Here is a 26,931-nt window from a genome sequence, read left to right as displayed (position 1 = left end):
GGTGTTTGCTTAGAATAATGTATGTGAGAAGTGCATAGAAAAAGATAGATTTGTATGTAGCATTTATGGATCTGGAGAAAGCATATGATAAGGTTGATAGAGATGCTTTGTGGAAGGTATTAAGAGTGTATGGTGTGAGAAATAAGTTGCTAGAAGCAGCAAAAATCTTTTACCGAGGATGTAAGGCATGTTTACGAGTTAGAGAGGAAAATAATTGGTTCTCAGTGAATATCGGTTTGTAGCAGGGGTGTGGGATGTTTCCATAGTTGTTGAATTTGTTTATGGATGGGGTGGTTAGGCAGGTAAATGCAAGAGTTTTGGAGAGAGGGGCAAGTATGCAGTCTGTTGTGGATGAGAGAGCTTGGGAAGTGAGTCAGTTGTTGTTCGCTGATGATACAGCGCTGGTGTCTGATTCGGGTGAGAAACTGCAGAAGTTGGTGACTGAGTTTGATAAAGTGTATGAAAGAAGAAAGCTGAGAGTAAATGTGAATAAGAGCAAGGTTATTGGGTTCAGTAGGATTGAGGGACAAGTTAATTGGGAGGTAAGTTTGAATGGAGAAAAACTGGAGGAAGTGAAGTATTTTAGATATCTGGGAGTGGGCTTGGCAGCGGATGGAACCATGGAAGCGAAAGTGAATCATAGGGTGGTGGAGGGGGCGAAAGTTCTGGGAGTGTTGAAGAATGTGTGGAAGGCTAAAACGTTATCTGAAGAGCAAACGTGTTGTAATAAAAAGAGTGTGGTTGAGAGAGTAGAAGAGGGTGTACTGAAATGGTTTGGTCACATGGAGAGAATGAGTAAGGAAAGATTGACAAAGAGGATATATGTGTCAGAGATGGAGGGAACGAGGAGAAGTGGGAGACCAAATTAGAGGTGGAAGGATGAAGTGAAGATGATGTACATGTACCTACATAAACACACTCATACATGTACAAATATACACATATACATATTCATACTTGCTTGCCTTCATCCGTTCCTGGTGTTACCCTGCCCCACAGGAATCAGCATTGCTACTCCCTGCTTGAGTGAGGTAGTGCTAGGAAAACAGACTAAAATGGCCACATTCATTCACATTCAGTCTCTACCTGTCATGTGTCATGCACCGAAACCACAGCTCCCAGGCCCCACAGACCTTTCCATGGTTTGTCCTGGATGATTCACATGCTGTTTCCAACTTTTAAAATGAAGCCATATTATATAATTTTATAGAAAAAGTTTTGGGTTTTTAGAAATCCTGTACTGGAAGCCAAAATACTGATATATGTTTCATGCTAAATTGCACTGGATATCCATAAGGTAGTAGTGCTTTACATGTTCCACAAAAACAAATTAAATTGGGCTTTTTGTTGGAAACACATGGCACATTTAGCAGAAAATGTTAGATTCTATTTTCTCATTGTACTTAGAATTACAAGCCACTAGCAGTGTGTGTGTATGGGGATGTTGCCACTAACAGTATATGTGTATGGGTTGGTTTTTTCAAATTCATTGTGAATGTATATACTGGTAAAGTTTTGATATGCATCTCCTGTTCCAAATTTTTCAGAACTGCTTAACTGTGCAGGTTATTAGTGTTCTTCATGGGGACAAAAGTAAAACTTTCTTTGGAAACATTTGGCACTTTAATTGACTGCAGGAAAATACTGTTTGGTGAATTTACACCTGAACTACTCTCAGTATTAGCTATAAATGTGGATTTATTTAATATACCCCTGAAAGGATTATAAGTGTTCATATTTTATTATTCATGATATTAAGCTTTGAATATTGTATAAGGTATTTCCCACCCATTTTTGGTTTGCCTTTGAAAATAGTTCATGTTTCAATTCCTGTCCCTGAGGATAGGGGAGAAAGAAGCTGTCTGTGTATCTCCTGCCTGTCAAAAAGGGTTGTTCCTTTCCAAAAAGGATGAACAGAGGAAGGAATCAGATAGAGATATGTTTCCTCTTAAGCTCATTCATCTATTCATAATGCTGCTATACTCATATGGAAAATAGTGAACATGGATAAAAGATAAAATTTTATTTCCTTTTGAGAATGGAAAACTGTATGGATACTTGTAAGGACTTAAGCATTTGGATGATGTTCCTTGAACAGCTGTGTTGTGTAGACTGAAAGGGTTGTTATTTCAAGAATTGTAACCATTACAGGTTGTTGAGTACAGTGAAATGGACCAGGAAGAACGAGTTGATCCTATGATTTTCATATTCCCACGTATGACCAAGTGTATCTTCCATAAATTTGGTCCTTCAGGAACTCTGGAACGACATGATGCCTTCTGTCTGCTTCCACTCAATATCCTTAATGAGAAGGTAAATTTGGGGTTTCACAGATTTATTGTAATTACCTCATTATATTAGATAATTTTTATTTTAATTTTTATTTTTGTGTACTAGCACTCATACCCAACATTTGACATGATAATTATGTTATCATTTGAGTACAAATGGACTTGACCTTGTTTTAGAATTATTGTTCTAGTCCTGAACGTTGTTCTCCAGGAGATTCATCAGGAACACCAATTATATTATGCAGCTCATATTGTCTTTTATGATAGTAGAGTTAGGTATATACATTTAGTTAATTTATTTTATATATTTAAACTGCCAGAATTTATTTGCATTACATATATACTGTGTTCTGAATAATGTAGCAGTTTAATATGATGCATCTGATATTGTTTTGTAGGTCTTCATCACAGTGTGGTTCTGGTATGTGATATTGGCTGTCCTTCTCGGGGCACTCCTTTTATACCGCATTGCTCTCTTTACTCTCCCTGGTCTGCGTCCACGTGCCATGCACAAGCACAACAAAGCTGTCCCGATTGAGACTGTTGAAGCCATCACAAATAAAACCTCCATTGGTGATTGGTAAGGAAACATTATTATAATTTAATTATTCTTTACATTTGTCAAAATTGAAATGAAAGTGGGTTTGTTATAGCATTGATCGTGTTGACACAGATCTTGTTTTGGATGCTAGGTTGAGGGATTTGAGATTTTGTCCATATATTTAAAATATATGTATGACTGCTCTTTGTTCTTTATTTATATCAAGGTTTTGCATTCCCTTCAGATTAACCAATATTGGCACTAGGTAATCAGATACCAGAATTTAAAATCACTTATGATTCAGTCTCAAAGGCTGTTGGTCCTGTTTAGAAAAAAATAGTGGGGGTCTTTGTGTGATTTTAGGGGAAATTATGCAAAGGTGTGTGGGGCCTGGTTGTGGATAGAGGGCTGCTATTTTGATGAATTTCTCGACACATAGGAAGTAGATGCGAGTGAATTAAACCATTTCTTCTTGTGTTCTTGGCATAACCTTGCTAATATGGGAAATGGTAAGCATAAAATTTTTAAAAAATCGTAAGAAATTGCTTTTGACAAAAGATAGTTTGTAACTAGTGTGAAAAGTTTTTACAGAACTAATGGATGATCATGAAAAAGATGCTAGTATTAGTTATGCACCTCAGGACCCCTTTTATGGGATTTCTGCACCTTTAAGGTTTTGCTTTATATTAGAGAAGGATAAGTTGGGTTCTATAAGGGTGGGAGGGGCCCTGGGCAATGCTGTACTGCTTTTAGGCTGCTGCTGTTGATGTACAGCATTACTGAAGACAACCTCTCCTGTGGTGTTACCAGTTGAAGGTGGAGTGTGGGAACATTGATGCTGATGTTTGTATGGTAGGATTAGAGGGTTGGAGGATATAGAATAGGTATGGAGGAAAGTCTTTTTGTGGAGCATTTGAGAGTAGCACCTGTGATTTTAGATAAATGAAAAAGTTTGGATGTGATTAGGGTCCAATCTTAATAACCCTAGAACCATTATTTAGGAATTCCTTCAGCTTTGAGGCTGTGGGAGCAGGATATGGTGGGCTCCTTAGGGCAACGAGGACAGTGTTTTTTTTTGTCGTCCACTGATGGTAATACAACCTTGTGGAAGGTGACTCCTCACTTGAGATGTTTCCACTTGCAGACAGATTCTGCTGACTGATGGAAACATGAAATGAATAAACATGGAAACTTTAAATGAGGTAGCATGGAAATGCAATGTTGTGCCAGATCTGGTTGAAGCCAGTGATTATACTTATGTGTTAAGGCAAAGGGAATAAGAAGTAGTGGAACATATATTTTTAGTATTATATGGATGGGGGTAAAGAATACTACCCTTTTATTTCTTGTATGTTGTAGACAGCAAGGATGGGTGGCTGGAAATTCTCCCTTCTTTTATCTATTTTTTGGTGAATTAGAAACAGAAGCCAAGCAAGGATTTTTTCCTGTAGAGAATTAGTGTTTTATTTCTGTTGCTACTCACTAACATGGGAAAAGGTAAATAGGAAATAAAATAAAATTCTTTTTTGTTTATTATGTGGTAGGGTTATGATCAGTCACTATAATTACTGAACTTTAATTACTGAACTCATAGTAAATGAAGAAAAAGGGAGATTTAGGAGAGGAAGAGTGAGTGTAGATTAGGTGGGGGTATGAGTGGTTATAATTTACTCCTATTTAATGAATCATTTTGTATGAAATTTGAAGTAGAACTATGGTAATGGAGGAAAATTTGTTTTCTGTTGCACAATTTACATAAAGTTGAGGGGATTTGATTGAGACAGTATGCTTCTGAATTATTTCTTGAAAATGGAATAGAGTTGAGAATTTTATGGGAACATGGGTGAAGGGGGCAAGAGGGGAAGTAATAACAGGTAGTGATGAAGTGAGATGGTGTATTTTGAATGTGGCAGATATAGGGTGTTTTGGTCTTGGTGGTGTGTGAAGTGAGAGGGTCAGGGAGAATGGTTTGGTTTAGAAAGAGAAGAGTGAAAGCAGTGAAAGCTTTGGGGAAGATGAAATCCAGCAAGGCAGCAGGTTTGGACGGTATTGCAGTAGAATTTATTATAAAAGGGGATGACTGTGTCGTTGATTGGTTGGTAAGGATATTCATAATATGTATGGATCATGGTGAAGAGCCTGTGGATTGGTGGAATGCATGTCTAGTGCAAAATGGATAAAGGTGATTGTTCAAACCACAGAGGCATAAGTTTGTTGAGTATTCATGGGAAATTATATGGGAGGGTAATGATTGAGAGGGTGAAATCATGTACAGAGCATAAGATAGGGAAGAGCGGTGTGGTTTCAGAAGTTGTAGAGGATGTGTAGATTAGGTGTTTCCTTGAAGAATGAGTGTGAAAAATAGAGAAATAATTAGAAAAGCAGATGGATTTGTATGTAGCATTTATGGATCTGGAGAATATGATAGGGTTGATATAGATGCTCTGTGGAATGCTTTAAAGTACATGGTGTGGGAGGTAAGTTGCTAGAAGCAGTGAAAAGCTTTTACCAAGGATGTAAGGCATGTGTATGAGTAGGAAGAGAGGAGAGTGATTGGTTCCCAGTGAATGCTGCAAAGTTGCTAGAAGCGGTGAAAATCTTTTACCAATGATGTAAGGTATGTGTACGAGTAGGAAGAGAGGAGAGCGATTGATTCCCAGTGAATGTCGGTCTGCGGTAGGGGTGTGTGATGTCCCCATGGTTGTTAATTTGTTTATGGATGGGGTAGTTAGGGACATAAATGCAAGATTTTTGGAAAGAGGGGTGATTATACATTATGTTGGGGATGAGAGGGCCTGGATAGTGAGTCAGTTGTCCACTGATGATACAGCTCTAGTGGCTCATTCAAGTGAGAAACTGCGGAAGTTGGTTATTGAGTTTGGAAAACTGTATGAAAGGAGAAAGTTGAGAGTAAATGTGAATAAGAACAGGGTTATTAGGTTCAGTAGTGTTGAGGGAAGATTAATTGGGATGCAAATTTGATTGGAGGAAGTGAAGTGTTTTAGACATCTGGGAGTGGACTTAGCAGCGGAAGCGAGTCACGGGGTGGGGGAGGTGGCTAAGGTTCTGGGAGCGATGAAGACTGCATGGAAGGATAGAACGTTATCTCAAGAGAGCAAAAGTGGGTATGTGTTAAGGAATAGTAGTTCCAGTAATGTGATATGGTTGTGAGGCATGGACTATTGATAGGGTTGTACACCTCCAATTTGGTCTCCCACTTCTCCTCGTTCCCTCCACCTCCGACACATATATCCTCTTGGTCAATCTTTCCTCACTCATTCTCTCCATGTGCCAAAACCATTTCAAAACACCCTCTTCTGCTCTCTCAACCACGCTCTTTTTATTTCTACACATCTCTCTTATCCTTAATTACTTACTCAATCAAACCACCTCACACCACATATTGTCCTCAAACATCTCATTTCCAGCACATCCACCCTCCTGCGCACAACTCTATCCATAGCCCACGCCTCGCAACCATACAACATTGTTGGAACCACTACTCCTTCAAACATAGCCATTTTTGCTTTCATAGATAATATATATATATATATATATATATATATATGAGAGAGCTTGGGAAGTGAGTCAGTTGTTGTTCGCTGATGATACAGCGCTGGTGGCTGATTCATGTGAGAAACTGCAGAAGCTGGTGACTGAGTTTGGTAAAGTGTGTGGAAGAAGAAAGTTGAGAGTAAATGTGAATAAGAGCAAGGTTATTAGGTACAGTAGGGGTGAGGGTCAAGTCAATTGGGAGGTGAGTTTGAATGGAGAAAAACTGGAGGAAGTGAAGTGTTTTAGATATCTGGGAGTGGATCTGTCAGCGGATGGAACCATGGAAGCGGAAGTGGATCATAGGGTGGGGGAGGGGGCGAAAATTTTGGGAGCCTTGAAAAATGTGTGGAAGTCGAGAACACTATCTCGGAAAGCAAAAATGGGTATGTTTGAGGGAATAGTGGTTCCAACAATGTTGTATGGTTGCGAGGCGTGGGCTATGGATAGAGATGTGCGCAGGAGGATGGATGTGCTGGAAATGAGATGTTTGAGGACAATGTGTGGTGTGAGGTGGTTTGATCGAGTAAGTAACGTAAGGGTAAGAGAGATGTGTGGAAATAAAAAGAGCGTGGTTGAGAGAGCAGAAGAGGGTGTTTTGAAATGGTTTGGGCACATGGAGAGAATGAGTGAGGAGAGATTGACCAAGAGGATATATGTGTCGGAGGTGGAGGGAACGAGGAGAAGAGGGAGACCAAATTGGAGGTGGAAAGATGGAGTGAAAAAGATTTTGTGTGATCGGGGCCTGAACATGCAGGAGGGTGAAAGGAGGGCAAGAAATAGAGTGAATTGGAGTCATGTGGTATACAGGGGTTGACGTGCTGTCAGTGGATTGAAGCAAGGCATGTGAAGCGTCTGGGGTAAACCATGGAAAGATGTGTAGGTATGTATATTTGCGTGTGTGGACGTGTGTATGTACATGTGTATGGGGGGGGGGGGTTGGGCCATTTCTTTCGTCTGTTTCCTTGCGCTACCTCGCAAACGCGGGAGACAGCGACAAAGTATAAAAAAAAAAAAAAAATATATATATATATATATATATATATATATATATATATATCGAGGATGTAAGGCATGTGTACGTGTAGGAAGAGAGGAAAGTGATTGGTTCTCAGTGAATGTAGGTTTGCGGCAGGGGTGTGTGATGTCTCCATGGTTGTTTAATTTGTTTATGGATGGGGTTGTTAGGGAGGTAAATGCAAGAGTTTTGGAAAGAGGGGCAAGTATGAAGTCTGTTGGGGATGAGAGAGCTTGGGAAGTGAGTCAGTTGTTGTTCGCTGATGATACAGCGCTGGTGGCTGATTCATGTGAGAAACTGCAGAAGCTGGTGACTGAGTTTGGAAAAGTGTGTGGAAGAAGAAAGTTAGAGTAAATGTGAATAAGAGCAAGGTTATTAGGTACAGTAGGGTTGAGGGTCAAGTCAATTGGGAGGTGAGTTTGAATGGAGAAAAACTGGAGGAAGTGAAGTGTTTTAGATATCTGGGAGTGGATCTGGCAGCGGATGGAACCATGGAAGCGGAAGTGGATCATAGGGTGGGGGAGGGGGCGAAAATCCTGGGGGCCTTGAAGAATGTGTGGAAGTCGAGAACATTATCTTGGAAAGCAAAAATGGGTATGTTTGAAGGAATAGTGGTTCCAACAATGTTGTATGGTTGCGAGGCGTGGGCTATGGATAGAGTTGTGCGCAGGAGGATGGATGTGCTGGAAATGAGATGTTTGAGGACAATGTGTGGTGTGAGGTGGTTTGATCGAGTGAGTAACGTAAGGGTAAGAGAGATGTGTGGAAATAAAAAGAGTGTGGTTGAGAGAGCAGAAGAGGGTGTTTTGAAGTGGTTTGGGCACATGGAGAGGATGAGTGAGGAAAGATTGACCAAGAGGATATATGTGTCGGAGGTGGAGGGAACAAGGAGAAGAGGGAGACCAAATTGGAGGTGGAAAGATGGAGTGAAAAAGATTTTGTGTGATCGGGGCCTGATCATGCAGGAGGGTGAAAGGAGGGCAAGGAATAGAGTGAATTGGAGCGATGTGGTATACCGGGGTTGACGTGCTGTCAGTGGATTGAAGCAGGGCATGTGAAGCGTCTGGGGTAAACCATGGAAAGCTGTGTAGGTATGTATATTTGCGTGTGTGGACGTATGTATATACATGTGTATGGGGGGGGGTTGGGCCATTTCTTTCGTCTGTTTCCTTGCGCTACCTCGCAAACGCGGGAGACAGCGACAAAGTATAAAAAAAAAAAAAAAATATATATATATATATGAAGTCTGTTGTGGATGAGAGAGCTTGGGAAGTGAGTCAGTTGTTGTTCGCTGATGATACAGCGCTGGTGGCTGATTCATGTGAAAAACTGCAGAAGCTGGTGACTGAGTTTGATAAAGTGTGTGAAAGAAGAAAGTTAAGAGTAAATGTGAATAAGAGCAAGGTTATTAGGTACAGTGGGGTTGAGGGTCAAGTCAACTGGGAGGTAAGTTTGAATAGGGAAAAACTGGAGGAAGTAAAGTGTTTTAGATATCTGGGAGTGGATCTGATAGCGGATGGAACCATGGAAGCGGAAGTGGATCATAGGGTGGGGGAGGGGGCGAAAATTCTGGGAGCCTTGAAGAATGTGTGGAAGTCGAGAACATTATCTCGGAAAGCAAAAATGGGTATGTTTGAAGGAATAGTGGTTCCAGCAATGTTGTATGGTTGCGAGGCGTGGGCTATGGATAGAGTTGTGCGCAGGAGGATGGATGTGCTGGAAATGAGATGTTTGAGGACAATGTGTGGTGTGAGGTGGTTTGATCGAGTAAGTAACGTACGGGTAAGAGAGATGTGTGGAAATAAAAAGAGCGTGGTTGAGAGAGCAGAAGAGGGTGTTTTGAAATGGTTCGGGCACATGGAGAGAATGAGTGAGGAAAGATTGACCAAGAGAATATATGTGTCGGAGGTGGAGGGAACGAGGAGAAGAGGGAGACCAAATTGGAGGTGGAAAGATGGAGTGAAAAAGATTTTGTGTGATCGGGGCCTGAACATGCAGGAGGGTGAAAGGAGGGCAAGGAATAGAGTGAATTGGAGCGATGTGGTATACAGGGGTTGACGTGCTGTCAGTGGATTGAATCAAGGCATGTGAAGCGTCTGGGGTAAACCATGGAAAGCTGTGTAGGTATGTATATTTGCGTGTGTGGACGTGTGTATGTACATGTGTATGGGGGGGGGGGGGTTGGGCCATTTCTTTCGTCTGTTTCCTTGCGCTACCTCGCAAACGCGGGAGACAGCGACAAAGTATAAAAAAATAAAAAAAAAAAAAATATATATATATATATATATATATATATATATATATATATATATATATATATATATATGGGGCCTTTGTTGTCTTTTCCTAGCGCTACCTCGCACACATGAGGGGGGGAGGGGGATGTTATTCCATGTGTGGTGAGGTGGCGATGGGAATGAATAAAGGCAGACTGTGAAGTGTGTGCATGTGTATATATGTATATGTCTGTGTGTGTACATATATGTGTACATTGAGATGTATAGGTATGTATATTTGCGTGTGTGGACGTGTATGTATATACATGTGTATGGGGGTGGGTTGGGCCATTTCTTTCGTCTGTTTCCTTGCGCTGCCTCACGAACGCGGGAGACAGCGACAAAGCAAAAAAAATTATATATATATATATATATATATATATATATATATATATATATATATTTCTTTCTTTTAAACTATTCGCCATTTCCCGCGTTAGCGAGGTAGCGTTAAGAACAGAGGACTGGGCCTTTTTTGGAGTATCCTCACCTGGCCCCACTCTGTTCCCTCTTTTGGAAAATTAAAAAAAAACAAGAGGGGAGGATTTCCAGCCCCCCGCTCCCCCCCCTTTTAGTCGCCTTCTACGACATGCAGGGAATACATGGGAAGTATTCTTCATCCCCTATCCCCAGGGATAAATATATATTTATATTATATTTATTATTCATTATACATACACACATCCCTTAAACTTTTCCTTTTTTCTTCGACAACAGGTGGATCTTGTACGTTTTATCAACAAACATTGATCCCTTAGTGTATCGAGACATTATGACACGACTTTCCAAGGAGATTGAGACTGCCAACAGCAATGTGCCATACAACAGTGGGGGATTATACTCATCATCCTCTGTATGAATGTTAGAGGACATGGACTGAGGGCTGTCACCTCCAGCTGAAGTTAGGGAAGCTACAAGCAAGAGCTAAAAAAAAATGAGACCTTTTATTGATGTGTGCCCATATAATGTGTTCTTATATAGGGCTAGTGATTGGCCAATTACAAGGACATTTTTGGTGCTATGTATGATGTGCTTTGGGAATTTCTAATGCTACAGTGTGGATCAAAAGTTGGGTCAGGCTTCTCAGATCCGAACAGTGCTTCATGGTAAGGTATTGTAAGGTGATTGTGTAACTTGGATAAACTCTGGTTTTGAGAATGAACTATAGATCTTTAGCCTCACTGCTGTCCTACTTTGGAGTTTGATACACATACTTGGATTCAGCTCATAACCAATGCCATGTCCCATATCTCATTATATTCTGTATCTTACCCTCTAATACCTTGCCTTTTAGTAGATCTTTGCTTTATTATAATTTGACCAGAAAGGATGTGACTACTTAGGGTTTGTGCCAGTGAAATCATTTTAAGAATTCTGGAGTTTAATGTATTTATCATTAAGTTCTTGACCATAGACAGTTTTTGGAGATATGTAGTGAAAAATGGGTTCTAGATACATGCCTCCTTATGTTAAATATAGGGAACTTTGTTCTTGGAAATAGATTGTGTAGGTAGATTGCAAAGTTGGTTCATTTTTGTATCCTTAAGTACATGATGAGAATAATGGTACTTCCAAAAATGGGAGGTTGGGGAAATGGCATTTGGGTAAAACTGATGTGTGCAAGTTATGACAGCTGTTCAAGCTGCTTTTAAATATCTTTGAAATTAACCTTTGCACAGTTCTGGCAAACGGAGTCTTGTTTACAACTGTCAATGCTGCCTGCACAACCTTCTGTATTCTACTAACTGAGCTATGCAACTTGTGTGAGTACTGAGGTTTTTGTCATCTGAGTACAGATTTTTCACAATTGTGAAGTTACCAACATTCTACATCATTCCCTTCAGCTGACCCTTGATATTAAAAGTGGTCTCATGTTAACTGTTATGATTAGTTCTCCTTAAGTTAGAGATGGGCTAGCCATGATGCATGAGGTGACAGCCACCAGTTCTTGTCATGAATGGTTCTAACTTATATATATGGATTGATCCCTTCATGCTTTATTAATATTTATGTAGGACAGGCCTTGATCATTTATGTTGTTGCTGTATATGTAAGTTTATTTTCCAAAACTTTTCAGCTATTTATTTATTTTTAAATGTTTAAATAATGCATTCAGAGAAGTCCTTCATGAACAATTGATAGTATTTATGTTGGATACCATTGTAATATCTCAATCATGGGATAAAAGCATTTTAAACGTGATAGTGATGAAGATCATGTTAGGAATTATTGCAAGTTTTAGTCTTTTGAAAAACAAACCAATGGAAGTATCTGTGTCTAAGATAAACAAGAGAGTGTTATTGTAGTTGACCTTGCAGTGTAGACAGTGTATAGATTATCCTTAGTTCACATACCTTTTGATAAAAGCAGTGCTCTCTCTAGATATAATAACCATTCGTAGCATAAGAAATGTTCCATATGGTGAATAAAGAAAACATCTTGTCAGTTACTTTGTTGATGTGTAAAAGCTATAAACCTGTAATTAAAGCTTGTTTGATTACTGGAAAAGTACCAGCTTTTGAGATGAGTATATTATTTAATGACTTTGACATATTGATCATGCATATAAAAAAAAATGTCCAGATATGTGCCAAGTGAGTATCACTCTTCCTGCTCACATTCCGGACTGGTAACTTCATAAAAAATAAAGGTCACAGCTATACAACTTGTTTTTGTGGCTTCAGTCGTTGCTGCAGTTGTGAACTCTGGAGTATTTTGTAAGATTGTAGGTATATTAAAGATACATTTTTATAAATAGCTTTTATATTATCCTGATCATTTTTAAATTCCATGAAAGTACTGCCATTGTAGTTCTTGCAAAAAAAAAAAAAAAAATTATCTTTAGCCGGCATTGAACCCAGGTTGAATAGTTTGCCTCTGACATAAGCCCTACATGTCAGATCAAAGGCTATTTCCACTACACCCTTTATTACATGAATATTCACTGACCTTTCATCTCACCCTTACTGTTCAAAAGCCAGCATCAAGCATCAATAAACCCCCTCCTATTTCAGGGATAATGTAAGAACAAGTGCATGTGGTCTTGGAATTCTAACACCTTTATGGCCTGAATGACTGATGCATTTACTTCGTGATCAGCTGTACTCCATGGAAATGAATAAAGGATGGATAAGCTTAGGAAATTCCTTGTGGTACAGATGGCATATACTTGACACCAAGGCATTTGTGTACAGTTTGTGTGCTGTGAAAAGTAAACTCCAACAGTTCATATTTTTTGTAACAAAAAGGTTTTAAAGGTTACCTAATCCAAAAAAATCAGTAACAAAAAGGCACTGATTCATAGTTCCAATGGAATGAGGATTTTAGTCCTCTATGATAAAAAGTCTGATGCCCAGACTGAAAGCATAGCATTACATGCATATGAATAGATAAAAAAAATTCATACACTATAGAGTATAAACATAACTGCAGTCACTGAATTTGTACAAATGTGTAAAATTCAAAAGGATGAATTTCATAAGTAATACATAATATATATATATACTCATGAAAACTAAAAAAAAAAAAATTGCACTATTATCCAGATCATAATTCTCAAATTTCAGAAACTAAAAAGCTATCATTTAAACAATTTCTAGTGGATCTCTGTCTTTCTCTGAAACTAGAACCTCAACTTTCTGATCTAAAAGGTTTAGAAGCTGCGGCTGAAGAGTCTTAAGGAAGCCACGCTCACTGTTTGAGTGATCTGTGAGTATCACTGTGGCCCCTTGATGGTTGGCATCTAGAACTTCATGATGAGACATCTCCCCAGTAAGCCATAGGTCAGCACAAGCACCACGCAGCACTGATGCACCTGACCCAGCACAGACAGCAACACTCCTGATCACAGAATCTGGTGACCAGACACAATTAAGTAACATACAATAAATATCTATACCTGTCTCCTTTGCCTACTTATCTGTCCAAGAAAGGACCGTTACTAGACTCTACACGCTTGAGGTTACACCATAAAGGAAAGTCATCTTTGGTAAGGCAGTATCAATTGGGAGCAAAGTTTCATCAAAAATTTTCTTACTCTAAGGAAGTCTACATTTCCCTGCCACTGGAAGTAGTGCAGCCTTGAGCCTCAGGAGCCTTTAAAAGGGTCCTTGTTAACACCAGGACTCTCAAAGAAATTCTTCCTGGGATACATACAATTAAATGAATATAAAATAGTGCACACTCTAAACTAAAAAATTATCAGCTTTTATTTCTAACAAGCAAGTGCTAACTCGCTAACATCGGACATGGCAGTTAAGTATTATTTTTTTTTATTATACTTTGTCGCTGTCTCCCGCGTTTGCGAGGTAGCGCAAGGAAACAGACGAAAGAAATGGCCCACCCCCCCCCCCCCCTACACATGTATATACATACGTCCACACACGCAAATATACATACCTACACAGCTTTCCATGGTTTACCCCAGACGCTTCACATGCCTTGATTCAATCCACTGACAGCACGTTAACCCCGGTATACCACATCGATCCAATTCACTCTATTCCTTGCCCTCCTTTCACCCTCCTGCATGTTCAGGCCCCGATCACACAAAATCTTTTTCACTCCATCTTTCCACCTCCAATTTGGTCTCCCTCTTCTCCTCGTTCCCTCCACCTCCGACACATATATCCTCTTGGTCAATCTTTCCTCACTCATTCTCTCCATGTGCCCAAACCACTTCAAAACACCCTCTTCTACTCTCTCAACCACGCTCTTTTTTATTTCCACACATCTCTCTTACCCTTACGTTACTCACTCGATCAAACCACCTCACACCACACATTGTCCTCAAACATCTCATTTCCAGCACATCCATCCTCCTGCGCACAACTCTATCCATAGCCCACGCCTCGCAACCATACAACATTGTTGGAACCACTATTCCTTCAAACATACCATATATATATATATATATATATATGTGTGTGTGTGTGTGTGTGTGATTGTGTGTAAATGAGTGGATGGGCCATTCTTTGTCTGTTTCCTAGCACTACCTTGCTGATGTGGGAAACAGCGATCAAGTATAATAAATATTGTATGCAATTAATAAGGAATCTGAAGAGTATTAATTTGTCACAAATGAAATGACCGGTCAGTATATTAATATTTGGAGTTCTACATCTAAAAGAAAAATTAAATGGCATTATCATATATAACAGCACATATACACTATAATCCATGTGTGCAAGACCACTTGTGTAGATGGTGATGACATGCCTCATTAAGCATGCGTGACAGGTAACGAGGATCAGCAACTAGCTAAGGAGGGTATTGTAGTGACAACACAAATGATGTACATGAAGAAGTCTTTGTTCTTGTGGCTGTAAGCGATAAATGTTTTGTAAACTTTTATGTCGGTAACAAGAACTACACTAAAGAGGAAATACTATTCTGTATAGGAGCTGCCAAACCAAATTAAAATGCAGTTAATTGTATTTTTTCACAGCTGTGAAGGTGTAGACAAGGGCATTCACAGAAGAGCTATTACCCACCAAAACAGAATTCTGTACGGACAATAAAAACCTCATTGTGTAATTATGGTCTGGAGAAAATGAAATTACATAATGTTTCTTACACTCAACTGCCCAACTTTACTCACCAAGTTTTTTACCATGTGCCAAAGCTAAGCGGATGTGTGGCAACCCAAGGTGAGACTTGACCCTGTTGACTGATTCTCTGATCGTCATTGAATGGACAATCTTACATTTTCGACCCATTCCATGACCACCAATAGGGACCTAGAAAGATGCTCAAAATTTCTAATTATTGACAACAGCTTTGTGCATTGGAAATGGAGACATGATTCTAGCTTCATTAACCATCTTGTGTAAAATTTCACAAAGAAGACTGCTAAAGGACATTATGTAATTTGAGAATTACAGTGACCTTTACAGTATCAATGAAACAATCACTATATGTCTCAGTCATTTCAGCATTCTCTGGTTTAACTATCAAACCCTCTGTGCTAAGTGGCAAACTCTCTCTTACCTGTATTTCCTTACATGATAACCTGCCTTGCTTCATTTATCATTCTCAGGCATTTTACTTTCAACATATTCATTCTCTTCCTTTCTTCAGCACAGGAGGCCCATGACTCGCAACCATACAAAAAACAAACCATCTTTGCCCAAACAAACTGATCTCACTTTCCACATACTCCTTAATGCACTCAGGACCTTAATCTCCTTTTCCACTCAAAGACTCTTCTGCACCCATAGTTCCACTCACTCTGTCCATTCCAAAGTTAAGCACTCCACTTCCTCCAGGTCATCCCAGCTAACATTTGAACCATCCTGTGTCATTATCCTGCAACAACTTATTACCTTATGCTTATTCAGATGTACTTTAAACTTTCTCCTCTCACACATTCTCCCAAACTGTCAACAGCTTCCAGGTTTTTTTCCCTCGAGTCTCCCAACTGGATGGATAGATGGTTGGTTATTTGGACTTTAAGCCTACTGAATGTCAGCATCACTGAGTCTGTCAGTGTGAAGTTATAACCACCAAATAAATATCTGAATGCCTTCTTCATGTGTTCAAGATAATTCTAAGACTATATTCACTTTATTTATATGGCCCTTGCATGTCATTCACAAGCAATAACTGATTTATCTACCATGCCCCTTTGAGCATACCTGAAAACTTCCCCTCATTTGTGCCCTTGCATTCACCTTACTATCCTGTTCTTAAACAGATCAAACAACCACACTGACATACATCCTTGATGCAATGAGCAATCTCATACTCATTTGATTTTAGAATATTATAATACCTGTACTGTATACTGCAATTTTGCCTTGCATCAATTAAATCACAAGACAAATTACTGATATCACCAATAGGAAAAATGCAATATGCTTTTTTTGTTCCCTTTAATTCCCTCATCATATACAGGGTGTTGCTAGACTCCACCAACAAGAGGTTATACCATGAGTGAAGAGTCATGTTTGGTGAGTAGTATCACTGGGAAGAAAGTCTTATTAAAGAAATTATCTTTCCAAAGGAGTCAACCTGGGTAACACCAGGACTTATTCATGGAAACTGGTCCAAGTTAATCATAAACAAATATATGATATGATGGTCTTCATCATAGCTTGCAAAGTATGACCGGTCAGTGTTCTGGTAATCACAATGTACTATTGGTGTAAAATGATGAACAACCATACTGCTACAATACTTTCCTAGTGTCATTACTATTTGATTCAATATTCAATACTTTCACAACTGAGGCAGGTGATTAATCTCATTTTTATGCAAAGAACATAATGACACATGATCTTACCTTTTCAAGCTTTGTAATGGTCAGCTGTAGTGATGAGGCATTTCCACTACTACTGACCAGATTAGTGATGGTTGGAAGAGTTCTCTCTGTACACAACACTTCCACACACTTGTCATTGCTTCTGCAATAACTCAGATTTCAATGACATCACAAACAACATTTTCATTTTGCAATTATTTCAAAAACAACAAAATTATAAGCAAAAGATACCAAATGAATCTAAACCATCTCAAGTATGTTATCATCTGGTTAAATAGTGTAAAAATGGAGTTTAAAGGATGTCCCATTATTGACTTTCACATATTGATAAATCTTGTATTATTTGATCTTATCTGAGAACATTAAACTATAACCCCACACAGTAACTTGTAATATTTTTTTCCAATGCAAAAAGGCAATTGTGATGATGTCAGATGTGAGGTTAAATTATATTAACAATGAAAATCATTTCTAAAAATAAACACAACCTTTATGAAAACCCCACTAATCTTTCTTAGAGCATAATATTTCTTTTTCCAAGGTGAACTTAGAAACATCATTATTACGGCTTCCTCTATGGTGTAAGCAAATGCATTTCACAGTTGCACTGTCAATCTTTCTCAAGTTAAATTTCAAGAAATTATTCAACTTAATTCCCTTTAAATTAAAGACAGTCAAATCATTCCTGTTTTACTCCTAATCCATGTGTATGAAAGAAGGAAACCATAACAATGATATGCTTATAAAATGATATGGCAAATACTGCCTCAAAATAAATTTCAATAAAGTTTTCAAGGATTCAACTAAGTTTTTATGAACTGTAATGAAGTATTTGTTTTACATTATATAACCCAACATTTTTCAAGATGAATGCCTAACACCCACAAGAATATTTACCATCATAGAAGTTTTAATATATTAAATGTACAGGTACACCACTGATTTTCCGGCACTCTTGGTTCTAAGGCCTTCCTGGATTAACCATTTTGCCAGACCAACCGTGGTCACGTAATAATAATTCATCAACACACCTCTAACCCACTAATTATACATCTCCCATGTGTCTAAAGTATACCATGGACTGTTAGAAATTTAAATCAAACAAATATTAAATGTAAATTAAATAAATAAATGAAATATAGGTACTTGTACAATAGTACATTAGTGAAACAAGATTAGAGGTATCAATTAAACATGATTAAACAAATATTAAATACAAATTTATTGATTTCTTTACCTACAAAGAATGCTGCAGTACCGCTGCTCCCAAAGTGGCAAATTTTAGACTTTTATTGGAACTGTAAAGCTAATCACAAAGGTTTGGAAGCAGAAGGCAGTCAGAATTACAGTCTGTTTTGTAGTGGATCGTTTCATCTTGGATTTCTGATGTTGCAGGTGAGATATCTATGGTATTTGATGTTGAAGTCACAGTATTTACAGATGTACTGGTAGGCTTACTGCTGAGATGCATTCTTCTTTGCTATCTTAAAACATTTCATCCAAGCGAAGTTGCTTCACGTGTCTAGATTTTTTCCTGTGTAATTTTTCATGCATCAAATGAAAATTCATTTGTTCTTGTTTTGTAACAAAGGTATGTTGCTCTAGCCCTTTGATTAATTCACTCATCAACTCAATTAACTTTTCAATGGAAAGTCTTTCAGCTACATCTGTTTCATCTTCATCACTTCCTGTGTTTTTATCAGCATTCAGAACAGTGTCTATAATTTCAGAGTCTGTAAGATGATGCACAACCGGTGTTTCGTCGTCGACATTCATCCACTTGCTTACATTTTCTTCATTAAGATTATTTGCCATATCCTCTGCAACAGGACAGGTTCTGTAACACTTTTAGCATACTCAAGCCATAGCTAGGGTTAAATTTAAGCAAAATAAGTTAAGAATCTCATAGAACTGCAGTATCACCACCAAAAAGTGCAGTGTAATGTAAATAAGTGCGCCCTACACACAATGCTACCTGTGGCTGTCCAGTAAACTAGTCTGGTGCCGCAGTAATTTCAAGTTCCCCCATGTAATTCTGTCAAGAGGTCCCGAACCATCAGTCGCCTGGAAATTCGGTGGTATGCCTGTATCATATCAAATTGGTTAAGATCTATCAATATTTGCAGGTTAATGATGAGGCAACCTTAAACTCATATTTTACAGAGACAAATTACCGAATGAAGCTATGAAACTGGTCCAGGTGTGTCGTAAACATTTCCACGAGTGCTGATACCTCTGATTCACTGCTGACTGCAACACACACCTGATGACTGTGTTTTGGTGAACTTGTGCTTGGCTGAAGTGGGGTCACTTCTTCACCACCTGTGGGGCAATATTTATGCATAACTGAATGATTATATGCAAACAAAATTCCAGTCTACTCAGACTGCATAGTCTCATTTCTGCCTAGCATAATCAGAGCAGCTGTTAAATTTCAGCGAAGGAAAGCTTAAGAAACGAAAAACAAAGTTAAAAAATTTTGTGGACAAGGGCAACATATAAAATGAATTCCAGTTACCTGGTCACGGAACTATCTGATGTCAATCATGGATTTGTTAAACATACACAAAAGCCAATTATAAGTGGGAAAACAAGAAACTATGAGAATACCAATGACCCATAAAAACTAAATTTGAAATAATTTGACACTGATTTTCCATAGAAATCCATCTGAACAAATCATGACAAAGACATGAGAATGAAGGCCTTTAGGGGTGACATGGACAGGTAAGATGAAAAGCAGATTATGGACCAATGCAGAAAATTCATGGAAATATGTTTTAAGGTACTGAAGGAAGAACACAAAATATGCAGATAGTTGATGTGAGTGATGTATTTATTTATAAAGTCATTTCAAATAAAGACTGGATTTTAATTCTGTACGACACAGAAACTTTGTGTGAGCTGTGGTGGGAATGGATACATTATTGTAACTTGATTTAAAAAAAAAATAAGTAAATTATGAAGCCTTCATATTAATTCTGGAAGCCTATGTTTATTTCAGCTTACCTGACACAAGTTAAGAATGTATGAAGCAAACTAAGAGGCTGTACACAGTTGAGCCAACCCATACAAAGGAGAATGGATTTCAAGACATTAAACAGAACAGCTCTACTACTAATTCTGTTAGTCTATCATTTTACTTACCAAATGCCTGAATGAGCCAGTCATTAACTCCTCCCTCTAGTGCATCATAGCATGTGTGTGGGGAATAGATAGCTATGCCTTTCTCCAGACATCGAGCAACAATTCTTTCCTGGATGGAACGTCACATGACTTAAGATATGCAACATAAAAATGCAATGGATAGAGCACTGCATTACTCATATGTTTAAAGATGAACCTTCTGGTTAAAATATAAGATACCTTAAATTTTTAGGTCATGAAAGGAAAAAGGACCCCCCCAAAAAAAGCATATATTTGCACACCTTTTATGAGTAAGACAAGTCTTCCACACCTACTGGGAATAATAAAAAGCCAACTGATACAAAGAATCTGTCTATTCATCTATATCTCTGATGCCTGTTCTCTCTATGAACACCCATCAAGAGGCTGGCCACAACAAAAGTCTCCAGTTATCCCTGTCCTGTCCTTACATGTCTCCCTCACATACATCACTCCATGCACTCTTCCACATTTCTCTACAGCCAGTACTCTTTCATTCTATTTCCCCACATCACAGGTGGTCCTCTCACACCAACCCTTTAATCCTACTCTCATACACTCTCACTGTAAACTCCCTCGTCTTGCATTCTTTTCACATGACCAAAACACCTCAAAGTATTATGTTTCCCACAATCTACCATTCCACAATTCATTCCCTTTGCATTCTCAGCCATAGCAAATCTCTCACACAACCCCTCATTACTTTCTCAATTCCATCTAGAAATGCCACATGCTCTTTGCAAATAACAAATTTCCATAGCCTGGATTCTTGACCTCTTTGACTCATCCCATGTCCATGCTTTGGCTGCATAGGTCAAGATTGGAAGGACTATGTTGTCTCTTTAATCCTTCTTCATTTCCATACTTACACTTATACCCTTCATTATTCTATTTAAGGACCCAATGACTCCTCTATCCTGTACTGTTCTCTCCCTTATCTCTCCTTCCATATCACCAAACTTAGCCATGGTAGTTCCCAAATACTTAAATTATGTCACCTCATCTATAACACAGTTTAGTACACTTTCTTCTCCCACTTTGTAGAGCTTTGCAAAATCTATACTTTCATTCTGTTTCCTTTCAAACATCATTACTTTACTTGTACTTGCATTTACCTTTAATCACCTTTGCTTACACACATCACAAAACACACTTACAACATTCTGCAATTGCTCTTCACTCTCAGCAAACAACACATTTTCATCCACAAACAGGCTTGTCATTAGCCACTAACTTGTATAGCAAAACTTATGCTCAGCTCTCCATCCACTCTTATACATGCATATGCACCTCTACAGAAGACTTTCACACCACCCAACAATTGTCCCCTTACCCCATATATCCCTAACACAGTCCCCCTACCCCATATATTCCGAACACAGTCCCCTTACCCCATATATCCCTAACACATCCCATACAACAATCCACTCAAATCTGTCATACACTTTCTCCAGATCCATGAGAGCTGCATACTGCTTCTTACCTTTAGCTAAATATTTTTCCGGCCATTATCACTTCAAAAATCTGATCCAAACATCCCCATCTTTTCCTAAAACTCCCCTTGCTCCTCACTTATTCTGTATTCAGTCACTCCCATCAATTAACAATATTGCATTTTTTTTCCTAGTATATGAAATAGACTAACTCCCCTGTACTTGCTATATACACCCTTAGCACCTTTTCTTTTCAATATTGTTACAATAATAGCTCCTTTATCTCCTTCCAGTACAATTCCTCAGTTTTCCTTAAACTTTTCACTCAACTTACCCCCAAAATCTTCATCTAATCTTTCTTTGCTTTCCCATATCAACCTCTTAACATTCCACTTGCACATTCTTGTATTCTTATGTATTCTTATATTCTTCCCTCCTCCTTTGCTAAACTTCCAGTGGTACATTCCTTTTGAACAATCTACCATATGCCTTTTTCTTCTCTTCCACATTTTTTGATGTCTTGAACAAAAGTTTACATCAAGGCTGGGCCTTAACTGAAATATAGTGAGAATTATGAAAAGGGGAAAAAAAAAAAAGACACGAAAAGTATCTATGAATTTCTGAGAAAGTGCAAACCGTGTCTTTTGAAATATGCTAGTCATAGTCACTGGGAAAGACCTGAGAAGGTAGAGAGTTTCAAAGCATTGATGAGTAGGGAAAGAGTCAGGTATCAAAACAGCCCACCCATGAGTTGCTAATGGCCACACAATAATCATGTGATGCAACAGCTTTCTGAGTATTAAATTTCCACTTTTATTTTATATCTCATAATCTTGTACCCAACAACTAATTCTACACCTTTAACAGTCTTTCTCTAAACATTTAAGACATCCCATTCATACGACCGCATCCCTACATTTACTGAACTTTCATCTAAACTTTCTCTCACCCTTCTCACTCCATCTTCTCCCTTGCCAACAATTTCACCTCTCCATTCTTCTTTACACCATAACTTCCCTTCTCCCTGATCCTCACCTCTACAAGAACTCCAAAATGATCCTGAATCTTCAGAGAACCCTTTCACAATGCTAGTATCCAATACAGCCTTTCTCAACATTTCATCCACTGCTACATAATCAAACCCCTTTGTTCTTAACACCCCATTAGCATAATCACTTTTTGTGTTTTATTAATTGGTCTCTCATAACTGCTACACAAACACTTACATTTTTGAAATTCTTCAGCCTTCAAACTGAAGAAAAAAGATCTTTAACTCTGAAGGTTTGTAATTCAAGAATCCTAACGTCATACTCTAGTTACAAAAGGCAATTTAGAGAATGATAATTGCTCAAACATTGGCTGCCTAATTGCAACAAGTTTTGTTTCCCATTTACCAGATGTGATAAGTCATTGCAAGCTTAGTGCATATGAGGTAACAGAAAAACTAGCACTGAGGATTATGTTAGGAAAAAACTGAAGAAATGGTTCTGGTATCTAGTAGCAGGTTTTGAAATTATGCAAGCATATCTACAATCTTTAAGATGAGCTGAACTCCTACTGCAAGGATCAGTTCCTGATCGTACTTCACAAAGGCAGGAAAAGAATCATTGAAAACATATTGCCAGTCGTCTGAGGATAGTATGATAAGTCACTTTGTTTCAAAGTCTGGTTTTCCATTTGATGGGGGTACTCAAATTGTAACACCAAGAAGTCTTTACAACTTATTTTATCTCTGACTTCCTTGTCAAGCACTAAAATGAAAACATAAACACAAGGATGTGATTGGAGTTCTCCATTAAATCTCCAGTATTCACTTAGCACTTCAATAATTCTTCTGTTTATCATATTTAGACTATCTTCATAACTTCAGTACTTTAACTTTTATCAGCATATCCAAACAATCCATCAACACTCCAGCAACACTTTTGGGATGATGTTTATTCTCCTACACTACTTACAACAATTCAGTAGTCCAGCAATATATCTACAAAATCCTCCTAAAAATTCAGAAAGTCTACAACAGTTCCCCTACACAACTTGAGACCTTGACTGTCTCAAACAGGTCTGCAAAACTTCTCTAATATCTATGAACATCTTCATTATGTCAGAATTTTAATGCCTTCTGCATTTTCCCACATATTTCTAAAACTGCCCCAGTATTTATCCAGATCTTAATGTCACTGATAATGTAATAAAATGAATTTTAAGTGCTGCTTCAACACTGCTTCAAATCTGTAATTATTTTTTCAAATATCCCAAACAGAAGACAATCAACTTCTTAAGCATCTTCAATGGTCCATGGACGCCTCAACAACTTTCCAATAGTTTTCCCTAGAGCAGGAACTTGATTTGACCCATAATTCTATGCTCTTATTAACTACTCTGACTGAATAACCAAAAATACTGTATCACAGTTATCAGCTGAAACATAATTGCATGTGGCTGGGTACATTAACTGGGATCTTAAAAAAAAAAAAAAAAGTTCTCATGAACAATATAAATCAAGTATAAGAAAATGGCTACTTTACAGAAGAAATTAACATCTTGTACTGCAAAATATATACCTTCCAGGCCTTGCTTGTAATACTCTTCAAGGGCCGGAAAACAGGTGGATGATAGGAGAGAATGAAATCAGCTCCTCTCTCTTCTGCCTCATCCATCACTTCTTCAGTTAAGTCATTAGTCAGCAACATTACCTCTACCTCCCTACATAGCATGAAATAGATTCAGGTGTAGGAGCAAACAAAATACATAAAATACATAAAATATGGAGCAAACAAAATACATAAAATGTCATCAAAATCATCTCACATGCTTCTCTCACAATGAAAAGAGGGTGATTCAAGTTTTCCTTGACTGTTCAACAAATTAACCAGTTCCATACCATTAAGAAGTGGTGATGACATAAAAGCAACATACAGAGGAAGGATACTTCAGTTTGAGACTTTAGCAACCCACTGGTGAATGCTGGAAGATTGCAAGGGATGCAATGTTTGATTTGTTGAAAATTCCTATAAGTTCATCATACTGTATATAGAACAAGAGGTAATCATCTCTAATCCTAGTCCTAACTACCAACAAAACTTTGATCAATTCTAGTTAGAAAATGTAAACTAATCATCATATTAAAAGAAGCTAGAGGTTCCATGTATCATGAAAATGCAATGGAAACCCCCAAATATGAAAATAACATTCTTAAAATAGAAAAAATACAAATTTTCATACTTGATCACTGTTTCCAGCATAAGTGAGGTAGTGCCAGGACACAGACGAAGAAAGACACACATCCACTCACACACACATATTCTTTATATTATTATACTTAATTGCAGTTTCCCATGTCAGTGAGGTAGCAAAAGGAAACAGACGAAGAATGGCCCAACCATTCATATACAAATATGGTGACTGAGTTTGGTAAAGTGTGTGAAAGAAGAAAGTTAAGAGTAAATGTGAATAAGAGCAAGGTTATTAGGTACAGTAGGGTTGAGGGTAAAGTCAATTGGGAGGTAAGTTTGAATGGAGAAAAACTGGAGGAAGTGAAGTGTTTTAGATATCTGGGAGTGGATTTGGCAGCAGATGGAACCATGGAAGCGGAAGTGAATCATAGGGTGGGGGAGGGGGCGAAAATTCTGGGAGCGTAGAAGAATGTGTGGAAGTTGAGAACATTATCTCGGAAAGCAAAAATGGGTATGTTGGAAGGAATAGTGGTTCCAGTAATGTTGTATGGTTGCGAGGCGTGGGCTATGGATAGAGTTGTGCGGAGGAGGGTGGATGTGCTGGAAATGAGATGTTTGAGGACAATATGTGGTGTGAGGTGGTTTGATCGACTAAGTAATAATAGGGTAAGAGAGATGTGTGGTAATAAAAAGAGTGTGGTTGAGAAAGCAGAAGAGGGTGTTTTGAAATGGTTTGGTCACATGGAGAGAATGAAATCCAGCAAGGCGGCAGGTTTGGATGGTATTGCAGTGGAATTTATTAAAAAAGGGGTTGACTGCCAGGCAGGTTTGGATGGTATTGCAGGGGAATTTATCAAAAAAGGGGGTGACTATGTTGTTGCTTGGTTGGTAAGGATATTCAATGTATGTATGGACCATGGTGAAGTGCCTTAGGATTGGCAAAGTGCATGAATAGTGCCATTGTACAAAGGCAAAGGGGTTAAAGTGAGTGTTCAAACTACAGAAACATAAGTTTGTTGAGTATTCCTGGGAAGAACTGTAAGAACTTTCAATCATTTCCCAGATTCAAAATTTGGCATATTCAGTAACCAACTGCAATATGAAAATATGGGAGAAAATCTGCAAAGTTATTCACTAAGCAAATCTATGAAGTAATACTAAAATTTCGAAAATAATCTGGAAAATCTTTGAACAATAGAGATTCAAGTCAAGAAACAGCATAAAGTCATTCCACATAGCAACTGGTTGCTATCCAAAATACCAAGTGACAATCAACAACTAAATAACATATTCATTCATCTATTTGTACCAGTATCATTTTCAGTCAAGCAATTTCTAACATTAAAACTGCCGGCAAGGCAGCAGGTTTGGATGGTATTGCAGTGGAATTTATTAAAAAAGGGGGTGACTGTATTGTTGACTGGTTGGTAAGGTTATTTAATGTATGTATGACTCATGGTGAGGTGCCTGAGGATTGGCGGAATGCTTGCATAGTGCCGTTGTACAAAGGCAAAGGGGATAAGAGTGAGTGCTCAAATTACAGAGGTATAAGTTTGTTGAGTATTCCTGGTAAATTATATGGGAGGGTATTGATTGAGAGGGTGAAGGCATGTACAGAGCATCAGATTGGGGAAGAGCAGTGTGGTTTCAGAAGTGGTAGAGGATGTGTGGATCAGGTGTTTGCTTTGAAGAATGTATGTGAGAAATACTTAGAAAAGCAAATGGATTTGTATGTAGCATTTATGGATCTGGAGAAGGCATATGATAGAGTTGATAGAGATGCTCTGTGGAAGGTATTAAGAATATATGGTGTGGGAGGCAAGTTGTTAGAAGCAGTGAAAAGTTTTTATCGAGGATGTAAGGCATGTGTACGTGTAGGAAGAGAGGAAAGTGATTGGTTCTCAGTGAATGTAGGTTTGCGGCAGGGGTGTGTGATGTCTCCATGGTTGTTTAATTTGTTTATGGATGGGGTTGTTAGGGAGGTAAATGCAAGAGTTTTGGAAAGAGGGGCAAGTATGAAGTCTGTTGGGGATGAGAGAGCTTGGGAAGTGAGTCAGTTGTTGTTCGCTGATGATACAGCGCTGGTGGCGGATTCATGTGAGAAACTGCAGAAGCTGGTGACGGAGTTTGGTAAAGTGTGTGGAAGAAGAAAGTTAAGAGTAAATGTCAATAAGAGCAAGGTTATTAGGTACAGTAGGGTTGAGGGTCAAGTCAATTG

At 38.4% G+C, this 26,931-nt stretch overlaps 2 protein-coding genes across 5 annotated transcripts in view; one reads left to right on the top strand and one right to left on the bottom strand.

The window, feature by feature from the left end:
* The window catches only part of LOC139749245 (innexin inx1-like), a 28,037-nt gene extending 15,604 nt beyond the window's left edge, over window positions 1–12,433 (top strand). The window contains exons 5-7 of the mRNA XM_071662972.1: window positions 2,152–2,313; window positions 2,690–2,871; window positions 10,396–12,433. Of these exons, the coding sequence (XP_071519073.1) occupies window positions 2,152–2,313; window positions 2,690–2,871; window positions 10,396–10,537 (486 nt within the window). The 3' untranslated portion in view covers window positions 10,538–12,433. The remainder of the gene's footprint in view (window positions 1–2,151; window positions 2,314–2,689; window positions 2,872–10,395) is intronic.
* Window positions 12,424–26,931, bottom strand: part of LOC139749246 (NIF3-like protein 1) — a 30,377-nt gene continuing 15,869 nt past the window's right edge. For 3 of the 4 annotated variants that reach the window (XM_071662973.1, XM_071662975.1, XM_071662977.1), the window contains 6 exons: window positions 24,102–24,243; window positions 20,087–20,195; window positions 19,114–19,261; window positions 16,961–17,081; window positions 15,278–15,416; window positions 12,424–13,531 (listed from right to left, as the gene is read on the bottom strand). In XM_071662973.1, the coding sequence (XP_071519074.1) occupies window positions 13,263–13,531; window positions 15,278–15,416; window positions 16,961–17,081; window positions 19,114–19,261; window positions 20,087–20,195; window positions 24,102–24,243 (928 nt within the window). In that variant the 3' untranslated portion in view covers window positions 12,424–13,262. The remainder of the gene's footprint in view (window positions 13,532–15,277; window positions 15,417–16,960; window positions 17,082–19,113; window positions 19,262–20,086; window positions 20,196–24,101; window positions 24,244–26,931) is intronic. The other variant, XM_071662974.1, reaches the window with a different exon arrangement.

This window comes from Panulirus ornatus, chromosome 6 (assembly GCF_036320965.1).
Source record: "Panulirus ornatus isolate Po-2019 chromosome 6, ASM3632096v1, whole genome shotgun sequence".
Classification (NCBI taxonomy): Eukaryota; Metazoa; Arthropoda; class Malacostraca; order Decapoda; family Palinuridae; genus Panulirus; species Panulirus ornatus.
The sequence above is the reverse complement of the archived record's forward strand: the minus strand, read 5'-3'. Positions and strand labels throughout refer to the sequence as shown.